Below are 27004 nucleotides of genomic sequence, written 5' to 3'. Positions count from 1 at the left end.
CCTTCTAGGAACTTGGGGGACGTGTGGGGGGCTAAGTAAGGGGTCACCGCCCGGGTTCTGGGTTCGAAACCTCTCTCCCTCCCAGGCTGCAGACCCCGAATTAGCCCCGTGCCTCCGGCGGGCTTCAGTTTCTCGTCTCCCCGCCGGGCACCGGGGCGCCGAGGGCCGGTGGTCCCAGGGGCGCAGCCCCCCGCGGCTGCGCGCTGGGCCGGACGGATGACATCACCGGGCCGGGGGCGGGGAGCGAACGCGCGGGAGCGGGAGGGCCTCCTCCGCACCAGGCGCAGCGCCCGGTCGGGCTCGGTCCGGCGGCCGCGGCCATGACGCAGGGTCCCGGCGGGCGCGCGGCCCCCGCGCCCCCCGCAGCCCCGGAACCGGAGGCGCCCACCACCTTCTGCGCGCTGCTCCCTCGCATGCCGCAGTGGAAGTTTGCGGCCCCCGCTGGTTTCCTGAGCCGCGGCCCCGCGGCGGCGCGGGCGGCGGGGGGCGCGGGGGCCGCCGACCCGGACCCCGAGCCGGCCAGCCCGGCCGGCGTCCCGGCGCTGGCGGCCGCGGTCCTGGGCGCCTGCGAGCCGCGCTGCGCCGCGCCCTGCCCGCTGCCTGCGCTCAGCCGCTGCCGGGCCGCCGGGGTGCGGGGACCGCGGGGCGCGCGGGGGGCGACCGGGCCCCCGGATGCCTCCGCCGACGAGTGGATCCGCAAAGGCAGCTTCATCCACAAGCCAGCGCACGGTTGGCTACACCCGGACGCCAGGGTTCTGGGGCCCGGGGTCTCCTACGTCGTTAGGGTGAGTGCGTCGGCGGGACCCTGGGACCGCGTCCTCCCCCGAGCCTCCGTCTGCACACGGGGGTTCCCATCCCCCACTTCTCACTCTTGGACACTCTGGACCCGGGAAGCCAGGTGTCTGTCCATCTCTCCTCTCGCTTTCACCCTAGACCCCAACTGCCACGCCGTGCTCTGCTGGCCACCCCCACCCAGGAGGCGCTGGGGTCCAGGTTCCCACGGCGTCACGTGGGGAGGGGCGGGGAGAGGGCGGCTGGTGGGAGGGGGGCACGCATGCGCAGGTTAGGCGTAGCCCCCCATTTCTTGGGTGAGACTGGGGACGGAAGACGCGGGTGGGGGCGGCCGGGTACCCAGATCCCCACTGAAAACTCCCTCTAGACAAGAAGGGTCGGAGACTGTGGGCGACGTGGGGTGCAGAAGGGCCGAGCCCCGCTAGGTCCCTGATTCCAAGTGAGAGATCGCGGGGCCTCGGAAGGCGCTGCAGAGAAGCAGGTCTTTATTTGTCCTGGGTTTATATGAACCTCTGCCTCTGTGGGAAGTTTTGATGAACCATCAGGAAGCGGCCCGTGGGATGCCTCGCCGTGAAATGCTTCCTCACGCCCCAGGCTACCGGCCACTCCGCCCACCCACAGTTCGTTGTCACATCAGAGTCCGATGTATATTGACAGCGTTTCAGTCTGGGCTGGGGACCAGGATCCTGGAGTTCTGTGTCTTTGCGTGTGGTGTTTTGTCTTCGCTTCTTTACAGCCTCCCTCCACCCACCCCATACTAGGTTGACTAGTATTCCTCAGATTCCTGACCTTCTGAGCCTGAGAATATGGTTTTATGTGGAAATGGAGTCTTTGTCGATATAATCGAGTTAAGATGACGTCACACTGGAGTACCGCGGCCCCACTGCGATCTCTGCTATCCTCCTAAGAAAAGGGAGATTCGGACACAAACGCTCAGGGAGGGGCCCCGTGACAACAAAGGGAGAAATGGAGTGACGCACCCACAAATCAAGGGGCGTCCAGGGTGGCCGCACGCCACCGCCAGACGCTGGAAGAGGCTGGAAGTACCCTCCCCTCAGGGAGCAGGGCCCCCACCACGCCTGGATCCCTGGCTTCCAGCCTCCAGAACTGTAGGGCCAGGCTTACATTTCTGTTGTTTTAAGTCCCCAGTTTGTGGTGCTGTGTTGTGGCCGGTCGCAGTGGCCTTGACTTTCTGCACGTCCAGGTGTGGTCCAGGCAGGCCCGCTGCTTCCCTGGGAGTGGGTTAGAAAGGAAGAGCTTTGGACTGGCCAGCAGGCCTCAGGCTGCCTCACCTTCTAGCCTGCTCTTCTCTCCTGGAGTCTTCTGACTTGGTCATGGCCCCTTCTTTTGCTGAATCTCAGCTTCGCTGGATTCAAACTGATTTTGTCGCGAGATGTTTCCCAGGTAATGCCTTGGGCTTCCCACTACATCCCCTCGGAGGCCGTGGCTGTGGGGATTAGAAGTGCTCAGAATTCAGATGCTCATGTTGTTGGGGTGCAGGCTTTTGGACTGTTCCAGTGGTCTGGACGTTGCCATCGACGCTGCAGACATTTATTAATAATGCGTGCCAGAGCCTGCCAGGTGCTGATGGCATGCTAGGAAATGGGGCCCACCCATCTGATCCCTGCTCTTATGGGGCTCAGGTTTCTAGAGGGAGAGACTGATGGTAAATAAACAAGAGATAGACAAACAACAGGGAAGTGGCAGATATTGGCAGGTGCTGTGCAGAAATTCCAATCAAGTGATGTCAGAGACTGCTGGCTGCTCTTAGCAGGGTTGGTGGGTGGAGTGCCCCTCAGAGATGACATTTAGACTGAGCGCTAAAGCCACGGAGGCCCTAGGCATGAAACAACTGGGGAAAGGGAATCCGAGGCAGGGGCTCAGCTGGCAGGTTTGGGGACTGGCCGGAGACCCATGTGGTGGGGCCGGTGCAGAGAGAGGAGCACAGGAGTAAGATCTGGGGGCTGTGTGGGCAAGCTTGGCTTTGGATGGTTCTAGGCAGGGTCACAGAGCAGCGTTGGTGCTGAAAGGAGCTTTCCTGTGGAAGTGGGCTGGGGTGGGGCTGGCAGGGCAGCAGAGAGAGCCAGGGGGTGCTGGGGCACTGTTGGGGGCACTGTTGGGAGATGACCTGGAGCAGGGCAGTGTGGGGGTGGGGAGGAGGGGCTACAGCGTCTGTGCTGGAGATGAGCCCTGGTGTGGCTGCCCTGAAAGGGGGACAGGTGGGGAGTCTGAATCAGCCCGTGTCCGGCTCTGTTCCCCTGGGAGCCTCAGTCTCTGCACCCACAGCCCCCAGGTGTTCTGAGAGATATGAGTCCCTTCCAGGTTGCTTCACAGAGACGTGTGAGATCAAGGCGGGAGCAGCTGTGTCCCAAATCATTCAGGGGCTGAAAGGGGCGACCCGGGTCCTCCGGAGAGAATGTGCTGTCCCCACTTATGTAAGGTGGGGACACCAAGGCCCAGAGAGGCTGATTTGTCACCTGGTGAGAATCCAGCACCAGACCCAGAACGGAAGCCGCTCTCCAGCCCGAACCTGCTGCCACCTGAGTGGCAGAGTAACTACCAGACCAGCAGCCTCGGAGACACCCCTGTCCTGGTCCCAGGACCTGTGGACATGTCACCTCACAGGGCAGAGGGGACTTTGCAGGAGGGATTAAGTTAAGGCCTTGTGGTGGGGATGACCCTGCATTCCCAAGGGGCCCAGTGTCATCAAAGGGTCCCTAGAAGAGGGAGGGGAGAGGGTCAGAGGCAGAGAGACAGGAGATGCTGCTCTGCTGGCTGTGAGGATGGAGGGAGGGGCTGTGAACAGCTGGAAAAGCAGGGAGCCTCTGGAGGGCCCAGCCTTGCCCACGTTGGGATTTAGCCTCCTGAGATCCAAGCTGGACTCCAGACCTTCAGGACTATAAGGGGATACATTTATGTTAAATTTGTGTTAATTTGTTACAGCAGCAAAAGGAAGCTAAAACAGCAGCTGACTCACCTAGCTGATATCAGAACCCTCAAGAAACCCTGTTAATGGTCCCTGTTTCAAAACAAGAATAGGAAGGCTTGGCGAGCAGTGATGTCCTCAGGGCATCTGGTCTAGACATGAGCGTGGAGTCAAGCCCCGGTTGAATTCTCCTCCATCCCGAGGTTTTCTACTCAGTTTCTAGGTGAGGACCCGAGGTGCAGTCACGTCAAAGAACCTGGCAAGGGTCGTGGCCGCTGTGGCACCATCGGCAGCCTCACCACAGGCACGACTCAGAGAGGCTTAGAACCAGGAGAACGTGGATCCTCTTGTGGGAGCAGAGGCCCCGGTGGTTGGGGGCCTGGGGCTGATTAGTTTCCCAGCTCGGTGACCTCATCATGGACTCTAGTTGTTCTCATTCCCGACCTCGTTTGGGAACTGGGTCTTCACAGGTGTCGTTAGGTAGGATGAGGTCACGCTGGATCCAGAGACTGGTGGCCGTGAGAGAAGGCCCCGTGGAGACGCGTGGAGGAGGGAGCGGTAGGCACTGGCCGTGCAGCCCTGGGGCAGGGCAGGCAGGAGGGCAGCTCCACCAGATGCTGGAGGAGGCAGGGAGGACCCACCCGTCTCACCTGGGCAAGAGGCATCTGGCCTTGCTGCGCCTTTTCTGTCCCAGATTAGACCCTCTGCCCCCTCACCCTGCAGAAGAGAGGCCCCTCCTGACTGCTGGGTCCTTCTGTGAGTAGGACGCCTCTCCTGGAAAGCCCCAGACTATGTCTTGTGATGTTCCCTAAACTGCCTGTGCGACTGGCCCCGACCAGTGCTGCCTGGAGGGTCTCCATGGCATGGAATGTTCTGGCTCCATGTTGTCCCATTGGTGGCCACATGTGGCCATGCACACTTGAATGGGCAGGTGCGGCTGAAGAACTCACCTTGAATTTTGCTCCATTTTAAGCTGAGGTCATGTGGTTGCCTGGCACGTGGCACTCTCACACGTTCATGAAAATTCCAACAACAAGCCCTTTCTGCTCTTCGGGGTGCTGTCATCATGCCCTCTCCAGAGTTCTTTTCAAAGAAACTTTTCAGTGGGGCCCAGAGAGACAGAGGGCTGCCTCAGGGTCCCAGGCCTGGCTGCCTCTGGGCCACCCAGTGTTTCCTGAAGGCAGGTTTTTGTAAGTGGGTGTGTACGGAGAATGTGGGAGGTTAACTTGTCTCAGGTATTTTAGCTGCAAATACAGCTGATTCCTTGCAGGCAAGGAGTAGGATGGCTCCAGGGTGGATTAATTCAGTGACTTGACCATATCCCTGCAGACCCAGGTCTTTTGTCTTTTCACACTGCCATCTTCAGCTTGCTGGTGTAGCTGTCCTCATGGTCACAAAAGAGCAGCCACAGCACCAGGTGTCATATGCAGATCCAACCATGTCTACTGGGAGAAGAGAAAGCATTCCTTCCATTCTTTCTACACCTTACCTCCCGGAGTGTTAAACTCCATTCATGGCAAGGGAGACAGGCCACCAAACTGGCTTGAACCAATGCTGAGCAGAGTGGGGTGCCCAGACATCTGAGAAATTATTATAAATGCACATTCTCAGGCAGAGTCAGAAACTCTGGGGGTGGGCCTGGTGATCAGTGTTTACAAGCCTTCCAGGTGATTCCGACACCCATTCATGTTTGAGAACCACCAGCTTACGCCAACTGTTTGCAATCCTGTCACATTAGCCACAGCTCATTTATTACCAGTGTTTTAACCCTCCGTCCTCCCCGATGGCTCAAGTGGTAAAAGAACCTGCCTGCAATGCAGGAGATGCGGGTTTGATCGCTGGATGGGGAAGATTCCCCTGGAGAAGGAAATGGCAACCCACTCCAGTATCCTTGCCTGAAAAGTCCCATGGACAGAGGAGTCTGGTGGGCTATAGTCCATGGGGTTGCAAAGAGTTGGACACAAATGAATGATTAAACACACCAAAATGAACATCAAATGTAACATCTACCTGCACATTTATTTCCCCCCAAACCGCCACGATGTAATAAAACAATAAAAAGGAGAAACACAGGGACAGCAATTCACAATAACTTAGAGTATATTTCAGGGTATAGGGTGTGGGCTTCTCTCCCCTTGACACACAGGGCACAGAGCTGCCCTCACGCAACAGCTACAGACTGATCCCAGGCATTACTGCGGCAGCTCCAGTGCCACTGCGGGTGATGTGAGCTTCCACAATAGTGGACAACCCCAGTAGAGCCTGAATATCAGAAAGTGAAGCCTTCTATCAGCATATGAGATAGTTTCATTAAATTCAGCATGTATTAAAACCATACCAAGGGAATTTCCTGGTGGTCCAGTGGTTAGGACTCTGCGCAGAGCCCAAGTTCACTCTCTGGTCAGGGAACTAAGATCCCACAACCCATGCAGTGAAGCCAAAAAATAAAAACCAAAGCACTATATGAAAAAGTTAAGCAGAGAGTTACTACATGATCTAGAAATTCTATTCGTTGGTAAATACCCCAAAAAGCAGGAGGCCTAAACATATATGGCTGGATATATGAGTAAGGTTGAGTGTGTGTATGTGTGTACATCTAGGATAGAAAATAAGTATTTTCCTCTTATGAGACTTGAGCAAGAACTCAAACAGATATTTGCACACCCATAGTTATAGCAACACGATTCACAACAGCCAAAAGATGGAAACAACCCAAGTGTTCATTGATGGATGAATAGATACACATGGTCCATGCACACAGTGGAATATTACTCAGCCTTAAAGAGGAAGGAGGTTCTGACATCTGCAACCTGGGGGAACCTTGAGGACGTGATGCTCAGTGAGAGAAGCCACACACAGAAGGACACACACTGTCTGGTTCCACTCACAGGAAGTTCTAGAGGCATCAGATCCACAGAGACAGCAAGTAGATGGTGGGGCCAAGGACTGGGGAAGGGGACAGGTAGTCAGTGTTTCCTGGGGTCAGAGTTTCAGTTTGGGAAGATGAGAAAGTTCTAGAGATGATGGGATGGTTGCACGACAATGTGAATGTGCTTAATGCCATCAAGCTGTGCACTCAAAAATGATTAAAATGATAAATTTAATGTTACTTATGTTTTGTCCACAGTAGAAAAGTAAACAAACACCCTAAATATTTTGAGTTCTGTGTAAAAAGGATTCGGTTGAAGCAGTGACTGGAAAGGGCTTTTAGAAGACATGAGCACCCAGGAGGATGCTCTGTGGGGACCCACAAGGAGTGGGAATGCAGGGTGTCCCAGTGCTCAACGCCAGGGGCTCCCCAGCTTTTGGAGCACACCCCAGCTATGTTGCAGGCCACCCCTCAGTTTGTGTCAGCCCTCAATGGGGCTCACGATGCTTGTGGGCCAGCTCAGCTTGTGCGTTTTCAGCAGGGGACTTGGAGGTGCACTCTTGTCACTGATGCAGTTGCTGGGAGCTGGATCGCTTGGTGTGTGGGCGAGGATGGCGTCCCCAGGTTCATGTCCGCTGGGTCCCAGAATGTGACTTCATTGGGAAATGGGGTCTTTGCAGATGTAATCAGGTCAAGATGAGGTCATCCTAGGTCAGGAGGGGCCCAGGACCTTCTGTGACAGGGGTCCTTATAAGAGGAGGGACAACTGGACACAGACACATAGAGAGGGGCTGTGTGACCACAGAGGATGAGACCAGAGAGATGGTGTCTGTGAGACCAGGCTAGCTGCTGCCAGAAGCTAGAGAAGGCAGGAGGGACCCTCCCCTGGACATTGGATACCAGATCCCCCCGACTGGGAGATGCCAGACCTCTTGTTCTGAGCCACCCAGGGTGCGGTGCTTCACTCGGCTGCCCCCGGAGACTAGCACACTCAGTTAAGGGGACGTTTCTCTCTGGTAAAGGCCTCATTTGTTTCTGTTAAAATTAACACATACCTGTGGGCTTCCCAGGTGGTGCAAGTGGTAAATAACCCACTTGCCGATGCAGGAAATGCAGGAGACTTGCATTTAATCCCTGGGAGGGGAAGATTCCCCCGGAGGAGGGCATGGCAACCCACTCCAATATTCTCCCCAGGGAAATTTCATGGACAGAGGAGCCTGGCGGGCTACAGTCCGTGGGGTCACAGAGAGTCGGACATGACTGACCTACTGAGCACGCACACACACACACAGGGATGTACTTTCCTGGGGACAGACTTCAAATGGAAGAATAACGTAGATGTGCTCAAGTTTGCAAGGTGGTCCTGTGCACAGTCCTGGGGCTCCCTTGCTGGCATCCCTCCAGCCCCTCTCACCAGAGTCCAGGTTTTCTGTTCTTCAACCTCCTCTAGGAGCGGGGAGACTCTGAGACTCTGCAAATGGCCTGGAGCCCAACGAACTTCCACTAACTTGCTTAGCAAAAATGAGCAATTCATCCTGAACGGGTCTTTTCATTTTGATAATTATATGTTTATTTTAATGGTTATTAGGAAGCACTGCTAGGCATCAAACCCGAGGTTTATGGTAACAATATGCAGTTTCCTTTTTACCTCATGCACATCTCCTTTTCTTTCTTCTTTCTCCTGTTTCCTCATGCATATTAAAAAAGCAGATATATTTTAGTATCATAAAACTCACTCATTTAAGCTGTACAATTCAGAGGTTCTTGGTACACTCATAGATTTGTGAAGCACTCATTATAATCTAGTTCCAGAACATTCCAGCACCCCAAAGGAAGCCCCATCAACAGTCACCCTCACCCCTTCCCCTGACAACCAGGAACCACTCTCTGTGTCTGTGGATCTGCCTGTTCTGGACGTTTCCCATCAGTGGGATCACACCCTGTGTGTGCTTCTCTCACTCAGCACATGCTCTCAGGGTCCATCCACGTGGTAACAAGTGTAAGGGCTTCTCTCCTTTTCAGGGCTGAGTAATATTCCAATATGTTGAGAGGTGACATTTTACTTATCCCTTCACTGGTGTAAAGACTTTGGGGTGGTTTCCTACAGTGGCCTTTAGAAATAACCTCAGTTCTGTTTACAAATGGAGTTTAGAAGGAAGACACTGAGTAATAATGGTGTGGGGCCTATGGCACCGTGAGCCATGGGGGGTCTTTTGGGCAGAGTGGCAAGCTGGGTGCTTGTACTGTGTCTGTCCTACTTTGTTGTGTGAGCTTGCCTAGGTCCCTTCCCCTCTCTGGGCCCCAGTTTCCCCACATTAACTTGATTTCTCCCCTTACATCCTTGGGTGGGCTCTGGGTTCCCTCCATTTCTACATTTGCAGAGGGGAAGGTTGGTCGCCCTCCAGAGTTTCTCTGTCGGCGTCCTGGGGTGACTGTAACAAATGACTGCAAACTAGGCAATGAAAACCACAGGAATGTTTTCTCTCCTGGTTCTGGAGGTCCAAAGTCAAGGTGCTGGCGGGCTGGTTCCTTCTGGGGCTCTGAGCAGAACCTCTCTCCAAGTTTCTGGGGGCTGCAGGCCCCAGCCCTATCCCCTGCATCTGTGTCTCAGGCTCCCCTCCCTCTGCCATCCTCCTGTAAGGACGTCGGTCACTGGGTTAAGGACCAGTCCTGAATCCAGGACTCTCATTTTGACATCCTGAGCCTGGCTGTATCTGCAGAGACCCTGTTCCACTAACGCTCTGCTCACAGGTTCTGGGGGTGGGCACATGAACAAGCCCTCCTGTGGGTCACTGTCCATATTTCATAGCTGGCCTCCTGTGAGTGTGGTATTCTGGATGAGAAGTCATGCCACCTGGCAGCCTCAAGGCTGAATTTGACCTCTGCTTTCTTTTTCTCTCTTCTATTTAAAAATAAGGATGTCTTTAAAAAGAGATAAAGAAGAAAAAAAAGTTCTTTAAAACTTAAATAATTATTTATGGCTGTGCTGATTCTTTGTTGCTGCACGTGGGCTTTCTCTAGTTGCGGTGAGAGGAGGCTACTTTCTGGTTCTGGTCCGCAGGCTTCTCACTGCAGTGGCTTCTCTTGTTGCAGAATGTGGGCTCTAGAGTGCAGTCTCAGTAGTTGTGGCTCTCTGGCTTAGTTACTCCCTGTCATGTGGGATCTTCCTGCACCAGGGATGGAACCTGCATCTTCTGCACTGGCAGGCGGATTCTTACCCACTGGACCACCGGGGAAGTCCTAAGAATAAAAATTTCTTGTCATCATTTACAAATTGGGGCATTTCAGGCAAAAGCCCTGGATTCCAGGGGGGTCTGGCCCCAAGTGTGTAGTTTGCTGCAGCCTCACCACTTCCTCCCAGCACCGTAATTCAAAAGCATCAGTTGTGTCTTTGGACTGCAAGAGATCAAACCAGTCCATCCTAAAGGAAATCAACCCTCAGTATTCATTGGAAGGACTGATGCTGAAGCTCCAATACTTTGGCCTCCTGATGCGAAGAGCCAGCTCATGGCAAAAGACCCTGATGCTGGGAAAGATTGAAGGCAGGAAGAGAAGGGGATGACAGAGGATGAGATGGTTGGATGGCATCACTGACTGGATGGACACGAGTTTGAGCAAACTCTGGGAGATGGTGAAAGATAAGGAAGCCTGGCATGCTGCAGTCCATGGGGTTGCGAAGTCAGACACAACTTATTGACTGAACAACAACACTGCCTGCGTGGCTGGTGACACTGTGCGTGACACTCTGGGTGACACTGCAGGTGATCCTGGAGCCCAGAATGTCGGCTCATATTGTGCCCTTGCAGCCTACAAGTAGTGGCTCTGAGCAGTTGCCTCATGTCCTTGGGGCTCTGTCTCCTGGGGGTGGTTTGTCACTGTATCACGGGGGTTCAGGTGAAGTGAGCTTGGATCAGGCCTGCATGTGACAAGTGACTTACCAATGTCATCACTGCCTGGCGCTCCGTTGGCCTCCTCCTCACCTTCTGTGCCCTTGTGGTCTGCTCTCTGTCCCCCAGGATGGGACCCCCCCTAGCCCATCTCCTCTCCTGCACAGCTGAGTTGTGCCCCCACTTCATCCAGGGAGGGACTGGGGCACAGGAGGATTTCAGCCACATTTTAGCTGCAGAGCCAGGGTGGGCTGCACACTAGTTGAGGGGTGGTGCTTAGACCCCTCACCCTGGGGCCCTGCTGCCTTGACATCCCCTCAGATGTGTGCTCTGTTAGAGGGTTTCCTCGTTCACGTGGTGACGGGCTCCATGTCAGCTGGGGAGATGGGGTAGGCCACCTTGTCTTGTCATCAGGCAGGCCAGCCTGGCAGGGTTACGAGGCCCCAGAAGCAGTCGGGGAGCAAGCGACAGGTGCCTTTCCAGCCTCTGCTTCCGTCTAGGCCAGCCCAGGACCTGGATGGGGGAGGGCAGGAGCTGGTGGCTGTTTTTACACTTGTGCGCTCTTTCCTGGCCCCCTTGTCCACACAAAAGGCACTCACTGAGCTCTAATTGCTCCTGTCGCTTGATGCCATATTGTAGAGATATTTGCATATAAATTTATTAAAATTTTGTTTCCTTTTATAACAGCAAGCTCTTCCCTTCCCAGCACCATGGTTTATTTAGTTTAGCAAAAATGCAAGCTGCCCGGTTAAATGTAAAGTTATCATAAGCACAGATAATGGCCTAAGCACATCTCATGCATTATTTAGGACATATTACACTAAGAAAATACTCGTCGTTTATTGGAAATACCAACCTGGCCTCCTGGGTTGGACCTCGCAACCCTAAATGTGTCAAGTTTTGGGGTGTCTGCAACTCCTTACTCACTCCTTCAGTGCTGTAGCTCTCATGGGAAGGGAGGGGCAGGCTGGGGCTGGCGAGACTTCAGAGCAGCATCAGGTGTTGGGACCAGACAGGTGGCTGGCACCCGCGGACCAGCCCAGGAGGGCAAAGCGAGTCGGTGGGCACTCCAGCCACCCTGCACTGGGCTGCAGAGTCAAGAGTGACTGGGGGTAAATACCAGCCCACTGGAGCCCTGCGGAGATGGGTGGAGTGTGTGCCCCGAAACAGCCACTTGTACCCACATCTGGTGCCTAGGGACTGGTGCTTCTGTGAGATAAAGTCCTAGAAATGGAGTTTCAAGGTCAAAATGTGTGTGTGTGAATCATTTTTTAAAAGTTGAGGTACAGTCACGTAACTAAATTAACCATGAGTCATTTTGGAGCACAGTTCAGTGCTACTTTGTACCTTCACAACGTTGTACAATCACCACCTCTATCTGTTCTGGAACATTCCATCACCCCACAGGAAGTCTGTCCCCATTATCAGTGATCCTACTCCTTCCCTCCCCAACCCCTGACAACCAGGAACCCACTCTTTGTCCCTGTGGGCCTGCCTGTCCTGGACGTTTCCCATCCATGACAGTGATCACATGACGGTCGCTGCATGTGGCCGGCCCAGGTCCCTCCTGCAGCGCAGACACCATGTTGGGGGCACTGGTGGCCCTCATCTCTGGTACCCCTTCCCCAGCTGCCCCTGAGCAACATCTTTTGGAGATTCTGAGTTCCCTTCCCTGGAAAGGGTGGTCCAGGCAGGAGTCAGCATTCCCTCCTGCAAAGGGCCAGACGGCTTCCACCCACCATCTGCTCTCAGGCCCTGCCCTGGGCCCTGGGATATAGAAGTGAGCAGGGTTACCCCGACACGGTCCTCCTGGGCTGGCATTCTAGTGGAGCAGAAAGAGAATGAGCAGGAGAGACTGAGTTGAAGGAATCTACCAGCTTCCAGAGAACAACTCACAGTCAAGAGGGTGGCTCTGAGGAGGCAACCGGGAGCCTGGAGCTGGGGAAGGAGCCAGGCTGCAAATGACAGACAGGAAAAACAAAAAAAAATGACAGGATGGTGTGGGGGCGGCCAGGTTGGACATCGTCCTAAGGATGGGGGTGGGGGCTATAGCGCCAGTGGCGGGAGGGGAGGGCTGTGGGCTCACTGGAGGGGGTCTTGGGTCCACAGTGGGCCCCCAGCCCCAGGTGGCAGGAGGGGAGGCCGATGGGGATGCTCGCTGGAGGGGGCTTGGGTCCATGGTGGCCCCAAGCTGGGCTCTGCCGGGCTGGTGCTGACCTGTGCTCTCTCCCCTCAGTACATGGGCTGCATCGAGGTGCTCCGTTCCATGCGCTCCCTGGACTTCAGCACACGCACCCAGGTCACCAGGTGAGGCTGGCTGGGGCAGGCTCTGGCACCACTCAGTGCCGGAGTGGAGGCGGTGGTGCTGTGTACGATGTGCTCAGTCGTTCAGTCAGGTCTGACTCTTTGAGACCCCATGGACTGTAGACTGCCAGGCTCCTCTGTCTACCTGATCCTCCAGGAAAGGATACTGGAATGGGTTGTCATGCCCTCCTCCAGGGGATCTTCCCGACCCAAGGACTGAACTCAGGTCTCTTGCATCTCCTGCATTGGTAGTGCCACTAGTGCCATTGCTTTACCACTGGTACCACCCTGGGAGCCCTGTGCAACCATGACCACGGTCTAATTCCAGAACATTCCATCACCCCGAAAGGAAACCCTGCCCCTATGAGCAGCCATCTCCAACCCCCTCCCCCAACCCCTGACAACCAGGAAACCACCCTCTCTGTGTGTGGATTTGCCTGTTCTGGATCTTTCCCATTGATGGTATCACATGCTGTATGTCCTTCTGTGTCTGCTTCTCTCACTGAGCATCTTGTTTTCAGGATCCATCCACGTGGTAGGCAGTGTTAGGGCTTCTCTCCTTTTCAGGGCTTCATGATGCTCCCATGCATAGGAGGGACCATGGGCTGTTTATCCATCTTCAACTGATGGGCATTTGGGTGGTTTCTACCTTTGGGGCTCTTGTGAGCTGTGCTCTGTGGCCATGTGTGGAGGTTTTGTGTGTACCTGTGTTTTCAGTTCTCCGGGGTGTGCACCTGGGGATGTGACTGCCTTACCCATTTTGAGGAGCTACTGCTCCATTTGACCTTCCCACCTGTCAGGCTGAGGGCTTGGTTTCCCCTTGCAGCACCGACGTTGTTAAGAACTTGTGTGTCTGCCCGACCTTCAGGATTCTGTAAAAGTTCCAGTCCCTCCCCAGGGATGAGCCCTTTCACGAAGTCTCTCCCATTTGGTCTGGGGGGTCAGTTTCGGCCCTTGTCTTGGGGGCCCCAGAACAGAGGGCATCCTCTCATGCCTCAGGTGGGAATCTTGGCCAGCCTGTGGTCACACAGAACTTGGGGTCCAGGCTCAAGGTTTGTGCCAGCATCACCAAATCTGACCTCAGTGCCTTCAAGTGGGCTGTGGCTCAGGGGTCTGCTGGTGTCTGAGAAAGAAAGGGCAGGATGGGGAGAGCTGAGGGCAAGGGCACCTGCCAGGCACATGGTGTGAGCGTCTGGGAGCCTGAGAGTCCCCGTCTAGGCCACCAGTTGCCCCAGCATCCCTCTGTCCTCTGGGCCCCTCCCCCCTCAGGATGCAAGGCACTCCTTCCTTAGCCCATTGCCTTCTCTGAGCCTTTAGCCTCCTCTGGGCTCCTGCCCCTTCTCCTCCAAGCTCTCTAAGCCCCCTCCCTCTCCGCCCACACAGGGAAGCCATCAACCGGCTCCATGAGGCGGTGCCTGGCGTCCGGGGCTCCTGGAAGAAGAAGGTGGGTGAGGGGCCTGTGATCCCCGGGTGGAAGTGAGGGGGGAGACGCCTGGCCATCCCAGGACTTGCCCGAGCTGGAGTTCCACTGTGGTCCCACCTTCTTGAAGCCCAGGCTGCCCCCTTCAACCCCCGTGCCCTCTGCCCCCCTAGGCCCCCAACAAGGCCCTGGCCTCAATCTTGGGCAAGAGCAACCTGCGCTTCGCGGGCATGAGCATTGCGGTCAGCATCTCCATCGACGGCCTCAACCTCTCGGTGCCGGCCACGCGCCAGGTGAGCGCTGCCCGCCCCGCCCTCGGCCTTCTCTAGCCCCGCCCTCGGTCTTCTCTAGCCCCGCCCTTAGCCTCCTGCAGCCCAGCACTCAGGCCCAGCCAGCTAACTAGGGCCTGGCTGAGGGTCTGTGGATTCACCCAGGTGAAGCCCGGAGGGAAGGTGGGAACGGCCCACTCCACTTGCAAGTGCGGGTAAACTGCTCACCTGGACACATGCTGAGGCCCCGCCCTGGGCCAGGGGCCGCTGCCCTCACGTCCTCACGGTTGTCACACGGGGCGACGAGTGGGCGGGGCCAGGGGAGCTGCTCCTCACTCCACAGCTCCTAGGACGGCCTCCCAAAGAAGGTCTCGGCCCCATTGTCTGCATTGCTGAGGAGGCGAGACCGAGGCTTGGAATCTTCTGGTGGAAACAAACAACCAAAATAAAAGTGCAGAAAGGAGGGAATAACTATGAATTCTGAGGAGGACTGTGAGGCCAGGCATGGGTTGTGAGCATGCACAGGGCACTGTGACCTAGCAGGGGCATCACGAAGGGCTCCTTGGAGGTGGTGATGCTGGCGCTGAGTGGAGAGGTAAGAGGACATTGAGCAGAGGTCACCTGATAAGATAGAGCCTGAGAGGTTAGCAAGGATCCTGGTGAGGACCTGGGATTTTTCCAGACAGCACTGCTATCCTCCTCAGAGGTTTGGGGCAGGAAGTGCTGTGATTTGTGGTCTGGTGTGAGCATGGGAAGCATGGAGGAGATGAGCTGAAGCCAGGGCCCCAGGGAGGGGGCTCAGACTGCCCCTAGGGAGGAAGCTGTGGGATGGGGAGCTGCCAGCACGTTCACCTCCCTGTCCACCCCTGCATGGACTCTATCTGGAGCACACTGGGCTAACCGTGAGCAGTTCGCCAGTGGGGGCCTCCCTGGGCAGGAGTTGATTAGGGGGAGCCCTGAGTATCCCTGAGGGGTGACAGGCTGAGTGAACCATTGGGGACCCTGAGAGAGCCCTGCTTGGGCGTCTGTGCTGCTTACTGGGTCTTGGAGGGACATGACCACTTAGGGCAGCAGTGGGTGGTGGCGAATAGATGCTATTGAGCACGCAAGTGAGCACATCTACACAAACAAACATGCAAATAAGCAAATCAGCATACTCATGCAAATGAGCACACTGATTAGCAGATGTTGCAGATGAAGTTGCAAATGAGCAAATGGAGGCAAGTGAGCACACAGGTGAGGCTGCCTGGGTTGACTGCAGTCAGGAGCCTCCAGTGGGTCCTGCTTTTGTTTCCTCAGTGCCTCCACAGTGGCATGGGGCATGTGTCTGAATGTGAGAGTGGTGAGTGTCTGGGTGTGCATGTGCTGTGCCTAGGTGTCTGTGTGGGAGGGTGTGAGGGCCAGTGTGTGATGCATCAAGGTGTGAAGGTGGACTGGAGTGTTTGAATGTGTGAGTGGTTGTGTCTCTGAACAGCTGGAGTGGGGAATTTGTGTGTGTGTGCGTGCAGGGTGTGGTTTGTGTGAGGCTTTTAGCCCATGTACCTTTGTGTGTATCTGTATTGGATGTCTGTGCCCGTGTGTGCACATGTCCACCAGTTGGGGCAGGTTTGTCTTCCTGTGTATGTGGGCATGTGACTGTGGTTCTCTGCATCCTGCCCTGGCTTCAGGGCTCCCCATCCAGCAGGGCTTTCGGTCATCCTGGCATTCTGTCGAGGGGACGTCTCCACTTCCATGCCCTTGTCCTTCTGGTCCCCACTGTGGCCCTGTTCTAGTGACTGGCCCAAGCCCCTCTCTCCTCCCCCAACTGAAACGGCAGCCCCATGACTGGTGGTCTCTCTCTGGCCAGATCATCGCCAATCATCACATGCAGTCCATCTCCTTCGCGTCCGGTGGTGACACGGTAAGGCCCCAGACAGGTGGGAGTGGACTTCCAGCCCCTCTGTCCCCAAAAGCCCTGAGATGCCCTGTCCGTGCCCATCAGTCCCACCCCCACGTTGCTGGGACTCTTGGGTCTGCTGCCCTCTCTCCCCAGGACATGGCGGATTATGTGGCCTACGTGGCCAAGGACCCCATCAACCAGAGAGGTGAGGCCAGTGGGGGCGGGTGGGGCCGCGGGCTGGATCCACAGCCAGTCGAGACCCCGCTGATGCTGCCTGACGACCCCCAGCCTGTCACATCCTGGAGTGCTGCGAGGGCCTTGCCCAGAGCGTCATCAGCACCGTGGGCCAAGCCTTCGAGCTGCGCTTCAAACAGTACCTGCACAGCCCCCCCAGGGTCGTCGTCCCCCCGGAAAGGTACTGGCCTGCCCCTCTATCCCCAATCCCCAGTACCCATGCTGGCCCTGCCCCTCCCCTTCCCTGGGGCTGGATCCTTGCCCCCTCCCTGCTCTGTGCCCCCCACCTCCATGGCCCACTGCTCAACCATGAGGATGCCAGGATAACAACATCTCCAGCCCTAGCAGAGTAGAGGACTCAGGGAGCTGATCACCAGGCAGTGACCGTCATGCTATCATCCTTAGTCTGCATGGGGGCGGCCGGCACTTCTGCAAAGGGCCAGACTGCCTGCCTGCCTCTGCCGTGGTAGCGGGAAGGCAGCCAAGAAGGACGTGTGAGCAGTCGGTGGGCCGCCTGCCAGCCAATCTTTATTTATGGACACAAACATCTGAATTCCATCTGACTTTCACGTGTCAGATGCAGTTCTTCTGATGTTCTCTTAACCATCTGACAGTTCTGTGGCTTAACAGGGTAGAAGCCATCCTGAGTTCCTGGCTGGCAAATTAAGGCAGTGGCCTGTGATCGGCTATTTAAATATCTGAACAGATGGGAACTGGTTAGAGTAGCGAGTGAATGAATGGACATGTTGAGTCCCATATGCACAGATGAGAGCCAGCAGTGTATAGCTGAGCTTGCCCCTTGGCCTTCACACAGGATCATGTGCCCCTAGTACATGAATGAGCGCTGGTTTTTACCTGGGGCTACCTCAACCCCCTCCCCTCTCCTGGCTGCAAAGCCCTCCTCTGGGAGCCCCGCTGAGACCTGCTGTCTGCCCCTGACTGAGGGGCAGGCTGTGGCTTCCCCCGTTTTGCTCTTAGGAGCCAACTTGCCTGGATAAGCATCTGTAGCACACATTTCGAAGATGCCATCCATGGCCAGTGGGTGAGGGCATTGTAAACGCTGATGGTGTCACCACCCTAAGGCTTCTGGGTTCAGGATGCAAGCCTGGTGTCATGCCCTGGCCGCTGTGGGGCTGAGGTGGCTGGGATGGGTGGAGGCCCCTCTCAGTTTAGCCATACCGTTGGGATGTGTGTAGAGCCCCTGTTGGTGGACAGAAAGGGACGCCCAGTTCCTCTATCAGCAACGGCTCCTGGCGCCACCACCTGCCCAGCAGATAGAGGAGAGGTCAGGATCCCTGGGTCAGGCTTGTCCCCCATGGTGCACAACTCAGTCTGGGGACCTCGGCGCCGTCTGTGCCCCACAACTTGTGCTGTGGCCCGCGCTCCTGCTGGCTATGTGTCTGCAGGCTGACCGGGATGGAGGACTCGGCCTGGGGGGATGAAGAGGAGGCGGAACACAACTACTACAACAGCCTCCCTGGGAAGGAGCCGCCCCCGGGCGGGCTGGTGGACTCCAGGCTCGCCCTCACACAGCCCTGTGCCCTGGGGGTCCTCGGCGCCCTTGGCCAGGTCAGCCTCAGCACACCTGTGGGGAGGGGGGCCCAAGGGCCAAGTCCTGGAGCTCAACCCCTAGCTCTTCTTTCTGCTCCCCACCTCCGTGATCCTAGAGGAGGGTCTCTCCTGCCCCCTGCTCCTTCCTCCCTAAACTGTCCAGGTCTGCTGAGCCCTCTCTGGACACACCAGACAAGGTTCCCATCTCAGACACTGACACAATGACCACAGCTGTGACTGAATCAGGGCTTCTAAGGAGGGTGACCAGAATGTCCATGGGGGACTGACTGTCTCTGTCAGGAGGATGTCCCAGGGCAGAACTTGGGCTGGGCCCTAACGGGTCAATAGGAGTTGCCCCGAAGAGCAGTGTAGGGAAGGGCCTGCAGGTGTAAGGAACAGCATATGCTGGGGGCAGGCCTTCCAAGTTGGGCTGGGGGATGCAGCTACATCAGAGGCAGGTGGGGGCTTGTGGGTAGATTGAGGCCCAAGAGGGAGGGATGGGTACAGAGCTGAGCTTGGAATCTGACTTACAGGAGGGTTGGGGTGGGCGATTGGGGGTCTGGGGCTGCACATTGCAGGGGAACCCTTGCTCTCTTTTTCAGGGAGCCTCTCCTGCTAGAAGAGATGCCCGCGGCCTGCAGTGGGACGTAGGCCCCTCAGGTACCAGCCAGCACACTCTGCTCCGGTGTCCCTGAGTCCCCACCATCCCTCACATCGCTTCCCCTCTTTGGGTCATTCCATCTGGCCAGTGAGATTGTGTCACTCCCTGGGCTCTTAGAGATTTGACAGCATCTGCTTTTTGTCTGTGTGACCAGTTTCCTTGCATGTTGGACAGAGACACTGCAGGTAGTGGTTCAAAGCACCAGCATATAAAAAGGCATCCACCGAAAAGTCAGTCTCCTGCCCACATTAGCTTTATCCACCTCCCTGATCAGGTAACCACTGGTAGTAGTTTCCCTGGTTTTTCTAGAATTTTCATGCACGTTCAAGTCAGTTCAGACATACGTCGCTTTCTTAGTTTTGGACAGTAGTGTGCTCTCCATCCCTCCACCTGGCTTTCCCAGGTAAAAGCCCATCTTGGACTCACCCCTGCACCAGTGCTAGGCAGCCACCCCCCTCCTTTTTCACCACAGTGTAGTCCCCACCACATGAAGGACTCCCCTCGCTCACAGACATCCGGGCACTTTCTAGGGCTCTGCCAGGACAGCAGTGCCCCCAGTTGTCCACCACTCACTGTGTTCAGGGTCTCAGTAGAGTCTGTGCCCAGGACAGCAGCCGCTGATCCATGTGATGGAAATCACAGAGCTGCCCACCAGGTACTATGAGGTTTTAACAAAATGGTTGAGTTTTCAGCCCATGAGCATTTTGTCCTGTTATACAACATTAAAAAAGACAGAGGAGGCTAAAATCCCCTTAGCCCCCAGCTCTGAGGTCTTGAGCTTACCCCCTGGCACCTGTGTGTCTCCTTTCAGCCCTATGTGAATGGACCCCCCAAAGAAATGAGGACAGGCTGTGAGTACCCACAGTCTCTCAGGGGCTCTGGCTGCTTCAGTGGGATCTTCTGAATGCCAGTCCCCTGTCCCTGCAGTTGCTTGTCCACGTGGCCCCCTCTTGATTGGTGGCAGATGCCCCCTTGGCTCCCCTCATGTATCCCTCCCACAGATGCTGAGCTGTAGACAGCATGCGTACCTCTGTCACAGTAGGGGAAGCTGCCAGATGGCTCCCTGACGTGGTTTGGCAGTTTGTTTGCCCACCAGCCCTGCCGTGGCTGCCTGTTTCCTTACAGCAGTGCTGACATCTGTGTTGGGCTTTTTTTTTTTTTTTAAAGATTTTCCCAAACAATCTGGGCATTTCACTGACGAGCATCAGAACCCTACTGCTCCCAGCACCTGTGACTAAAGAACACATGTGGCACTGGGTGCCAAGTAGATGCCCAGCCATCATCTGGCCCTGGTCAGCTATGTCTCTGGGACACGGGCTGCTCACACCTGACCCCCAAGGTCATTAGCATTTCCTACCCCCTGAGCTTTTGCACACGAAGTTATTGCTTCATACCATGGTTTCCCCAAGTCTCTGACCAAGAACTCCTACCAGTACATCAGTGCCCCAACTCCAATGTCCAGGAATTTTCACTCTCTGGACCCCTGCAACTGAGATTTCTTCTTTCTCATCCCACCGTGACTGTACAAAGCTGGGAGAATCTGCACCTTCTCTGTGCAGACTGGGCCCTTTGCCCCCATCAACCACCCAGGGCTGTAATGATGTTAGCAATTTTATCAAATCATAACTTCTGCCAGAGGTTTTGGTCTTCACCCCTACTTGTGAAGAAGCTACTCCTGTTCTCCCCATTCAGCAGAGGAGGAGACTGAAGCACTGAGATTTTACTCACCTGTCATGCCCACAGAGGGTAGAGCTGTGTGTGAGCCCAGCTGCCTATGAGGGTTAAGGATTTAACTGATATAAAGCAGAGATTGTAGCTTCAGGCCCTTGGGTTGGATTTGGCCACAGTGTACTAAAAGATCATCATTTCCCTGCCAAGGATTAAAAATGGAGATGTTTAGAAATGGATGGATAGATCTAGGGGAAAATACACAAATGTCCTTGAAACAAAGATGCTCAACCTTGCTCAAAATAAGAGAAATGGAAATTAAAGTCCCCCTGGATGCCATTTTTCACCTATCTGGTCAGCACAAGTCCAACAGTCTGATACGGTGGGTGAGGCCTTGAAGCTGGGCAGAGGCCAACTGGGGAGGACCCAGTAGAATCCACACAGGACACTGAGGGACCCCTAAAGAGACTCACCCAATGATACCAGTTTCACGAAATTGCAGCTTTTGAACCATTTAAATGCTTCACACATTCAAAACAAAATTAGAAAAGAACAGAAAGGAAACTCTAAAATAGAACACAAGCAAATGAATGACCTGACTGTGCCTCACTTGATAACATAATTATAGGGAGAGCAGAGTCTTATTGTTGTTACTTTTTAAATGTGGAGATTTAACATAAACATCAGGGTTTCTGCCTTCTCTTGAAACTGGGAAGCTCTGGTCCCTGGGCCACCTTCCTGCCTGATAGACTAGTGGGCCTGGGTGTGTGTGTGTAGGGGGCTCCTGTAGACCTCCGTGCCTCTCACAGCCCCAAAGCTGGGCTCTCATGGGGTTTTTCACTCCCGACCTTGCTGCGCTAAAGGGCAGGCTTCCTGGAGGGACACAGGTGTGGGCAGGGCGCCCCTCTTGGACCCCTCCCCAGGGCTTCCCCGTGTGACCCTGTGCTCCTCTGAACTCACGCTCCTCTGACTTCCCAGTCCCAGCCCAGCCCGGGGATGGCTACGTGCAGGCAGATGCCCGGGGCCCCCGAGACTACGAGGACCATCTGTACGTCAACACGCAGGGTCTGGACGGCCCTGAGCCCCTGCGGCCCGAGGATAGCCCCAAGAAGGATCTGTTCGACATGCGTAAGTGGGGGCAGGCCGGCCTGTGGGGTGGGGCCACGCCCGAGCAACCTGTGGTCTGGTGGGGGATGGGCTGTATGCTGTATGCTTCCCTTAGGACTCCCTCCTCCGTGGGACCCTACGGTCTCCTGAGGGTAACCCAGATTCCTCTCCATGGGGGTCCCCAGTTTGGTAGGAGGGGCTAGTTCGTGTCCTGGAAGAATGTGATGGGGATGCAGTGGGCTCTTCTCTATGGGACTCAGTCTGCAGGGTGGACGTGCCTAGCTCCCTGTTTCTGGGTCTCCTCAGTCTGATGAGTGAGTTTAAGCTCCCTCTTCATGTGATCCGTGATCTGAGAGAGGAGGCTCAAGCCCCTTCTGGCTTGTTGCCAGAAATCCCCTGCCTGAGAAGGGAGGCCTAGCAGATGGTGGAGTCCCTCCCCCAGCCTGAGAGAGGGCTCGATCGGATGGAGGAGGTTTGTGTCCAGAACCCTCCTTCTTTCCCACAACATCAAACTCCATCCTTCTGCATGAGCACTTTGGGCGTGTTGGCTCCGCGCTGGCCCAGGCAGGGTCGTCTCCCACTCCTAGCACACCTTCCCAGGTGAGGTCTTTGAGGAGCTCCCAAGCCAGCTGGAAATCCTTTCTTCCACAAAGTTTGCAAAGCTCCACTCCCCCGCCGGCTGATGACATGCTAGGCAGTGACATGAACCCCTGCCGTGGCCCCACTGGCTCCTCAGAGAAGCCTCAGATGGGAAAGGAGGTGCCCCAGGTGTGAGCTCCTGAGGCAGGCTGTCCGCTTGGGCGCCCAGCCGGGTGGTCCAGCAACCCTAGTACGAAAAGGGATGCTTGTTGCCAGGCTCCCATTAGAAGTCTTGGGCCTGCTTCAGATTTGCCCTCCTTGGGTCACGGTCTCACCTCTCCCAGCCAATCACTAGGCCAGGAGCGTGAGAGGCATATGCTGATTGGCCAGGACTGGTCACATGTCTTAGGAGCTGGAGGCTGGGTCAATCTCTCTAGGATCACTTGAGAAATCAGGGAGCAGGGATTCCCAAGGGACCAGAAGTGAAGAAAGGCGGGTTGCAAAGCAAGCGCAGAGACACCAGGGCAGGGATCAGGGCTGTCACTGCACACTCCAGGGCGTCTGAGCTATGCGGTACCGTCTCAGGGAGGGTGACACTGGTGCCTGCTGGGAGCCTAGGGAACTTGTACAAACCATCAGGAGCTTTTCCATTAGAGTTTGGAAAAGAAAGGGACACCTGTTGCCTACCAAAGAGGTGGCACGTGTAGTGGAGGTCCTGGCCAGTGCAGTCAGAACAAGATGATGAAACAAGAGGCATAATAAACATTAGGAAGGAAGCAAGAAAAAAGAAATAGGTGTGCACATTGTAAAAAAAGAAATGCTCATTCTTTGCATATGCTTAGAAAATCCAAGAGAATATATTGAGTTACTAATAGGACCAGTAAGGGGTGAAGGAGCAGGTCCCCGCAGCCCAGGCCTCTCCCGCCCACACTGTCCCCGCCCGCAGGACCCTTCGAGGATGCCCTGAGGCTGCATGAGTGCTCTGTGGCGGCTGGCACGGTGGCAGCCCCCCTTCCCGTGGAGGATCAGTGGCCCAGCCCCCCGACTCGCCGGGCCCCCATCGCCCCTACGGAGGAGCAGCTGCGTCAGGAGCCCTGGTACCATGGCCAGATGAGCCGTCGGGCGGCGGAGAAACTGCTTCGGGCGGACGGGGACTTCCTCGTGCGGGACAGCGTCACCAACCCTGGGCAGTACGTGCTCACCGGCATGCACGCAGGGCAGCCCAAGCACCTGCTGCTGGTGGACCCTGAGGGCGTGGTAAGGTGGTCGTGGGGGGAGGGGCGGGGGCAGGTGCTGAGGATGCAGTGGAGAGAGTGCAGAGATAGACCCGCAGGGGGCTGGTGTGGGGCAGGGCCGGAGGCTGCGAGTGGGGGTGGGGAGGGGACTTAACGGGGATGTCGGGTCTGCGGGAACGGCCCAGGCCTCTCTCCTCTGTCCGAGATCAGGGCACCCACATTCTAAGCACCCTTTAGGTTTAATAGAGCATCTTTCAGATTACAGAGCCCTTTATATTTACAGATCCTGTTTCGCTTTACCACATACTTCAAAATTACAAAGCATTTTCCAGTTTTAGAGGAATTTTAGCTTTCACAAAGGATTTCCCAGTCTATAAAGCATTTGGAGGGGTTAGAGAACCTTTTCCAATCTCAGGGCCTTTCAGGGCTTACAAAGTACTGTATTTCATCAACTGTAAGATGTACTTTCCCCCCACATTCTATCATCACTAATGCATCTTACAAACAGTGATGTCTTTGAGTGATAAATACAAAGCTGACTCACTGGAAAAGATCCTGATGATGGGAAAGATTGAGGACAAGAGGAGAAGGGGACGATAGAGGATGAGATGGTTGGATGGCATCACCGACTCAATGGACATACATTTGAGCAAGCTTTGGGAGATAGTGAAGGACAGGGAACCCTGGAGTGCTGCAGTCCATGGGGTCACAAAGAGTCTGATACTACTTAGAGACTAAACAACAACAATTTATGTCATCTAGCTGAATCCTCCACACCACCCTGGGGGCTGTGTGTGCTCCGTGCCCTGAATAGGGCACACTCCAGTGGCTACTGTGCAGCCTGGCCCAGGTGGGACCACGGCTCCAGGCCCCTGTTCTATCACTTCCCTTCTCCATCTCCTCCTCCATACCTAATCACACTGCTCACTGCTGTGTCCTCTGTCTGAAGTGGTGTTAGCCTCCCAGGGGTGGGGATGGGGGTGCTCTGTGTTGCATCTGGGTCTGCTGAAATTTTCTCAGCATTCTAAGATGCAGGCGGTGTTTAGATTTGGTGGTTCTGAGTTTTGGATCTGTGTCCACAAGATTCCTGAGGTGTGTGTGTTTCCTAGGGCTGCCCTCCCAGTGACCATCACCAGCTGGGCAGCTTCAAACCACAGAGATGTGTTCTGTCCCAGTTCTGGAGGCTGGACTTCTGACATCTAGGTGCTGGCTGGGCTGGTTCCTTCTGTGGCTCTGAGGAAGGATCTGGTTCAGGGTCCCCCATCAGCTTCTCCTTGTTGCTGGAAATGCTTGTTCTCTGGCTTGTGGACCCATCACCCCAGTGCCTTTGGCTTCTCAGGGCTTCTCTTGGCTTCTCTCTGTGTCTCTGTGTTGTCCCAGTCCTTCTTTTCTTATAAGGACACAGGTCACTGGATTTGAGGTCACCTGAGTAATTCAAGATGAACTCATCCTTTTTTTACTCTTTTTCTAAAATTAATTTTAACTGAAGTATAGTGGATTTACAATGTTCTGTTAATTTCTGCTGACCAGAAAAGTGACTCAGTATACACATATATACATTTTTTTCTTTAAGGAATTTCTTTTCTTTCTTTTGCACTGCGCTGGGCCTTCACTGTAGGCGTGCAGGCTTTCTCTCTCTAGTTGTGGCGAGTAGGCTTCTCATTGTGGTGGCTTCTCTTGTTGTGGAGCATGGAGTGTAGGGTGTCTGGGCTTCAAGAGTTGTGGGACATAGCCTTAGATGTTCTGCGGCATATGGGATCTTAGTTCTTGGACCAGGGATTGAACTCATGTCTCCTGCATATTGGCAGGCAGGTTCTTAGCCAGGGAAGTTTCCATATATACATTAAAAAAAATATTCTTTTCCATTATGGTTTACCCTAGGACATTGAGTACAGTTGCCTGTGCTCTATCTACAGTAGAACTTTGTCCATCCTGTATATGATAGTTTGCATCTGCTAATGCCAGACTCCCAATCTGTCCCTCCCCCAGCCTGATCCCCCTTGGCAACCACAAGTCTGTGCTATACATCTGTAACTCTGTTTCTGCTTTGAAAATAAGTTCATTTGCGTCATATTTTAGATTTCACATATAAATGATATCATGTGGTATTTGTCTCACTCCACTTAGTGTGATCATCTGTGGGTCCATCCATGTTTCCACAATTGGCACTATTTCATTCTTTATCATGATTGAGTAGTATTCCATTTGTATATATGTACCACATTTTCTTTAACCTTCAAGAACTCGCCTTAATCATATCTGCATAGAGGCTTTTCCCAAATAAGGGCCCTTTCACAGGTTTCGGGGATTAAGATGTGGACAAATGTTTTTTTGGTGGGGGCACCATGCAATCCACTATAGAAAGCCACGCCCCCTGGTGCTGGAGCTTTGGAGCCTGTGTCCACATGTATTCTGTGGTTGAAGTCTTTGACCCAGTGGTTTTCAGATTTGTACATGAGTTACAGGAGGCATTGTGAAAACTCAGTGCCCCGTCAGCAGGTCTAGGGTGGCCCAAGAGTTTGCCTCTCCGACTGGCTCTCCCAGTGGTGCTGATGCTATGGCCTCTGGCCCTGTAGGTGCGGACGAAGGACGTGCTCTTTGAGAGCATCAGCCACCTGATTGACTACCACCTGCAGAACGGGCAGCCCATCGTAGCTGCTGAGAGTGAGCTGCACTTGCGAGGCGTCGTCAAGCGGGAACCCTGAGCCAGGTGCGTCTGGCCCCAATGTGCCAGATTTTTCGCCTCTTAAAAATTGACACGGGTGCACATGCTGCACACTTCACCCATTTACAGGGCACAACTCAGTGGGTGTCTTCACAGAACTGTGCCCCCTTCCCTATCTAATTCTATAACACTCCATCACCCCCAAAGGAAACCCTGTCCCCATCAGCACTCACTCCCTGAGTTGTTATGGTAACTCTGTGCTTAACTGGTGGTAAAAATCCCTCAGAGAGGCAGCATTTGGCCCCCTGGGAGGTGGGCCCAGTAGGGCTGGGTCCAGCAGGGCTGGCATTCGAGGCAAGGCAGGTGGGTCAGAAGGTCCACCTGGGTCATCAGTTCTGGAGCCTCAGATGTCTTGAGTGGGGGAGGACAGACAGGTCCCGTGGTTCTAGAGCCTCTGGTGGGGGGCCTGGGGTGAGATGGGGGCCTGTCTAAGCTGGGAAGAGGCAGCTGAACTGGGGTGCAGAGCGGTCGAGGTACCAGGGCAGTCTGTGGGAGGAGGCAGAGGCAGGCTCTGGAGCAAGGGTAGGGGGCAGGAAGCTGGGAGCTGGGGGCTCAGTTCATGGAGGGAAACCGGCCGTGGAATTTCCCCAAAGGCTGAGAGGCCTTCTGGGCCAGGTTGGGCTGCTCTCCCGTCCCCATGACAACAGTCTCTTCCTGCTTCCTCCCCCCATCAGCGCTGGCCTGCTCCCTGCCCTCAGCCAGGCCCAGCGGTCGGCAGAGACAGGGTTCCCAGCCTGGGGAAGGGCTCCAGGGATGGAGGCAGTCCTGTGGATCATCTGAAATGATGTGCAGTGCCACGGACTGTGTATGTGCACGTGCCAGGGTCCGACCTGTTTGCTTTCTACACCCTGAATTGTTTGTGACCCGAGAAATAACACCAATGGGAGTAATAATCGCT

At 55.1% G+C, this 27004-nt stretch overlaps 1 protein-coding gene across 2 annotated transcripts; it reads left to right on the top strand.

Moving 5' to 3' along the window:
- Window positions 1-320: 320 nt before the first annotated feature.
- On the top strand, window positions 321-26086 carry SHC2 (SHC adaptor protein 2). 2 transcript variants are annotated; one of them, XM_068980688.1, is made up of 12 exons: window positions 321-785; window positions 12711-12781; window positions 14162-14222; window positions 14372-14491; window positions 16314-16367; window positions 16500-16551; window positions 16635-16761; window positions 17987-18149; window positions 18734-18797; window positions 21445-21588; window positions 23093-23403; window positions 25958-26086. In XM_068980688.1, the coding sequence occupies exons 1-12, from the start codon at window positions 321-323 to the stop codon at window positions 26084-26086; spliced, it is 1761 nt and encodes a 586-aa protein (XP_068836789.1). The 2 variants fall into 2 exon arrangements, with proteins under 2 accessions (XP_068836789.1, XP_068836790.1); XM_068980689.1 differs by lacking the exon at window positions 21445-21588.
- The last annotated feature ends 918 nt before the right edge of the window (window positions 26087-27004 follow it).

The sequence above is a fragment of the Capricornis sumatraensis genome, chromosome 9, assembly GCF_032405125.1.
Source record: "Capricornis sumatraensis isolate serow.1 chromosome 9, serow.2, whole genome shotgun sequence".
In the NCBI taxonomy this organism is placed as follows: Eukaryota; Metazoa; Chordata; class Mammalia; order Artiodactyla; family Bovidae; genus Capricornis; species Capricornis sumatraensis.
Note: the sequence above shows the minus strand (reverse complement) of the source record. Positions and strands in the feature narration are given on the sequence as shown.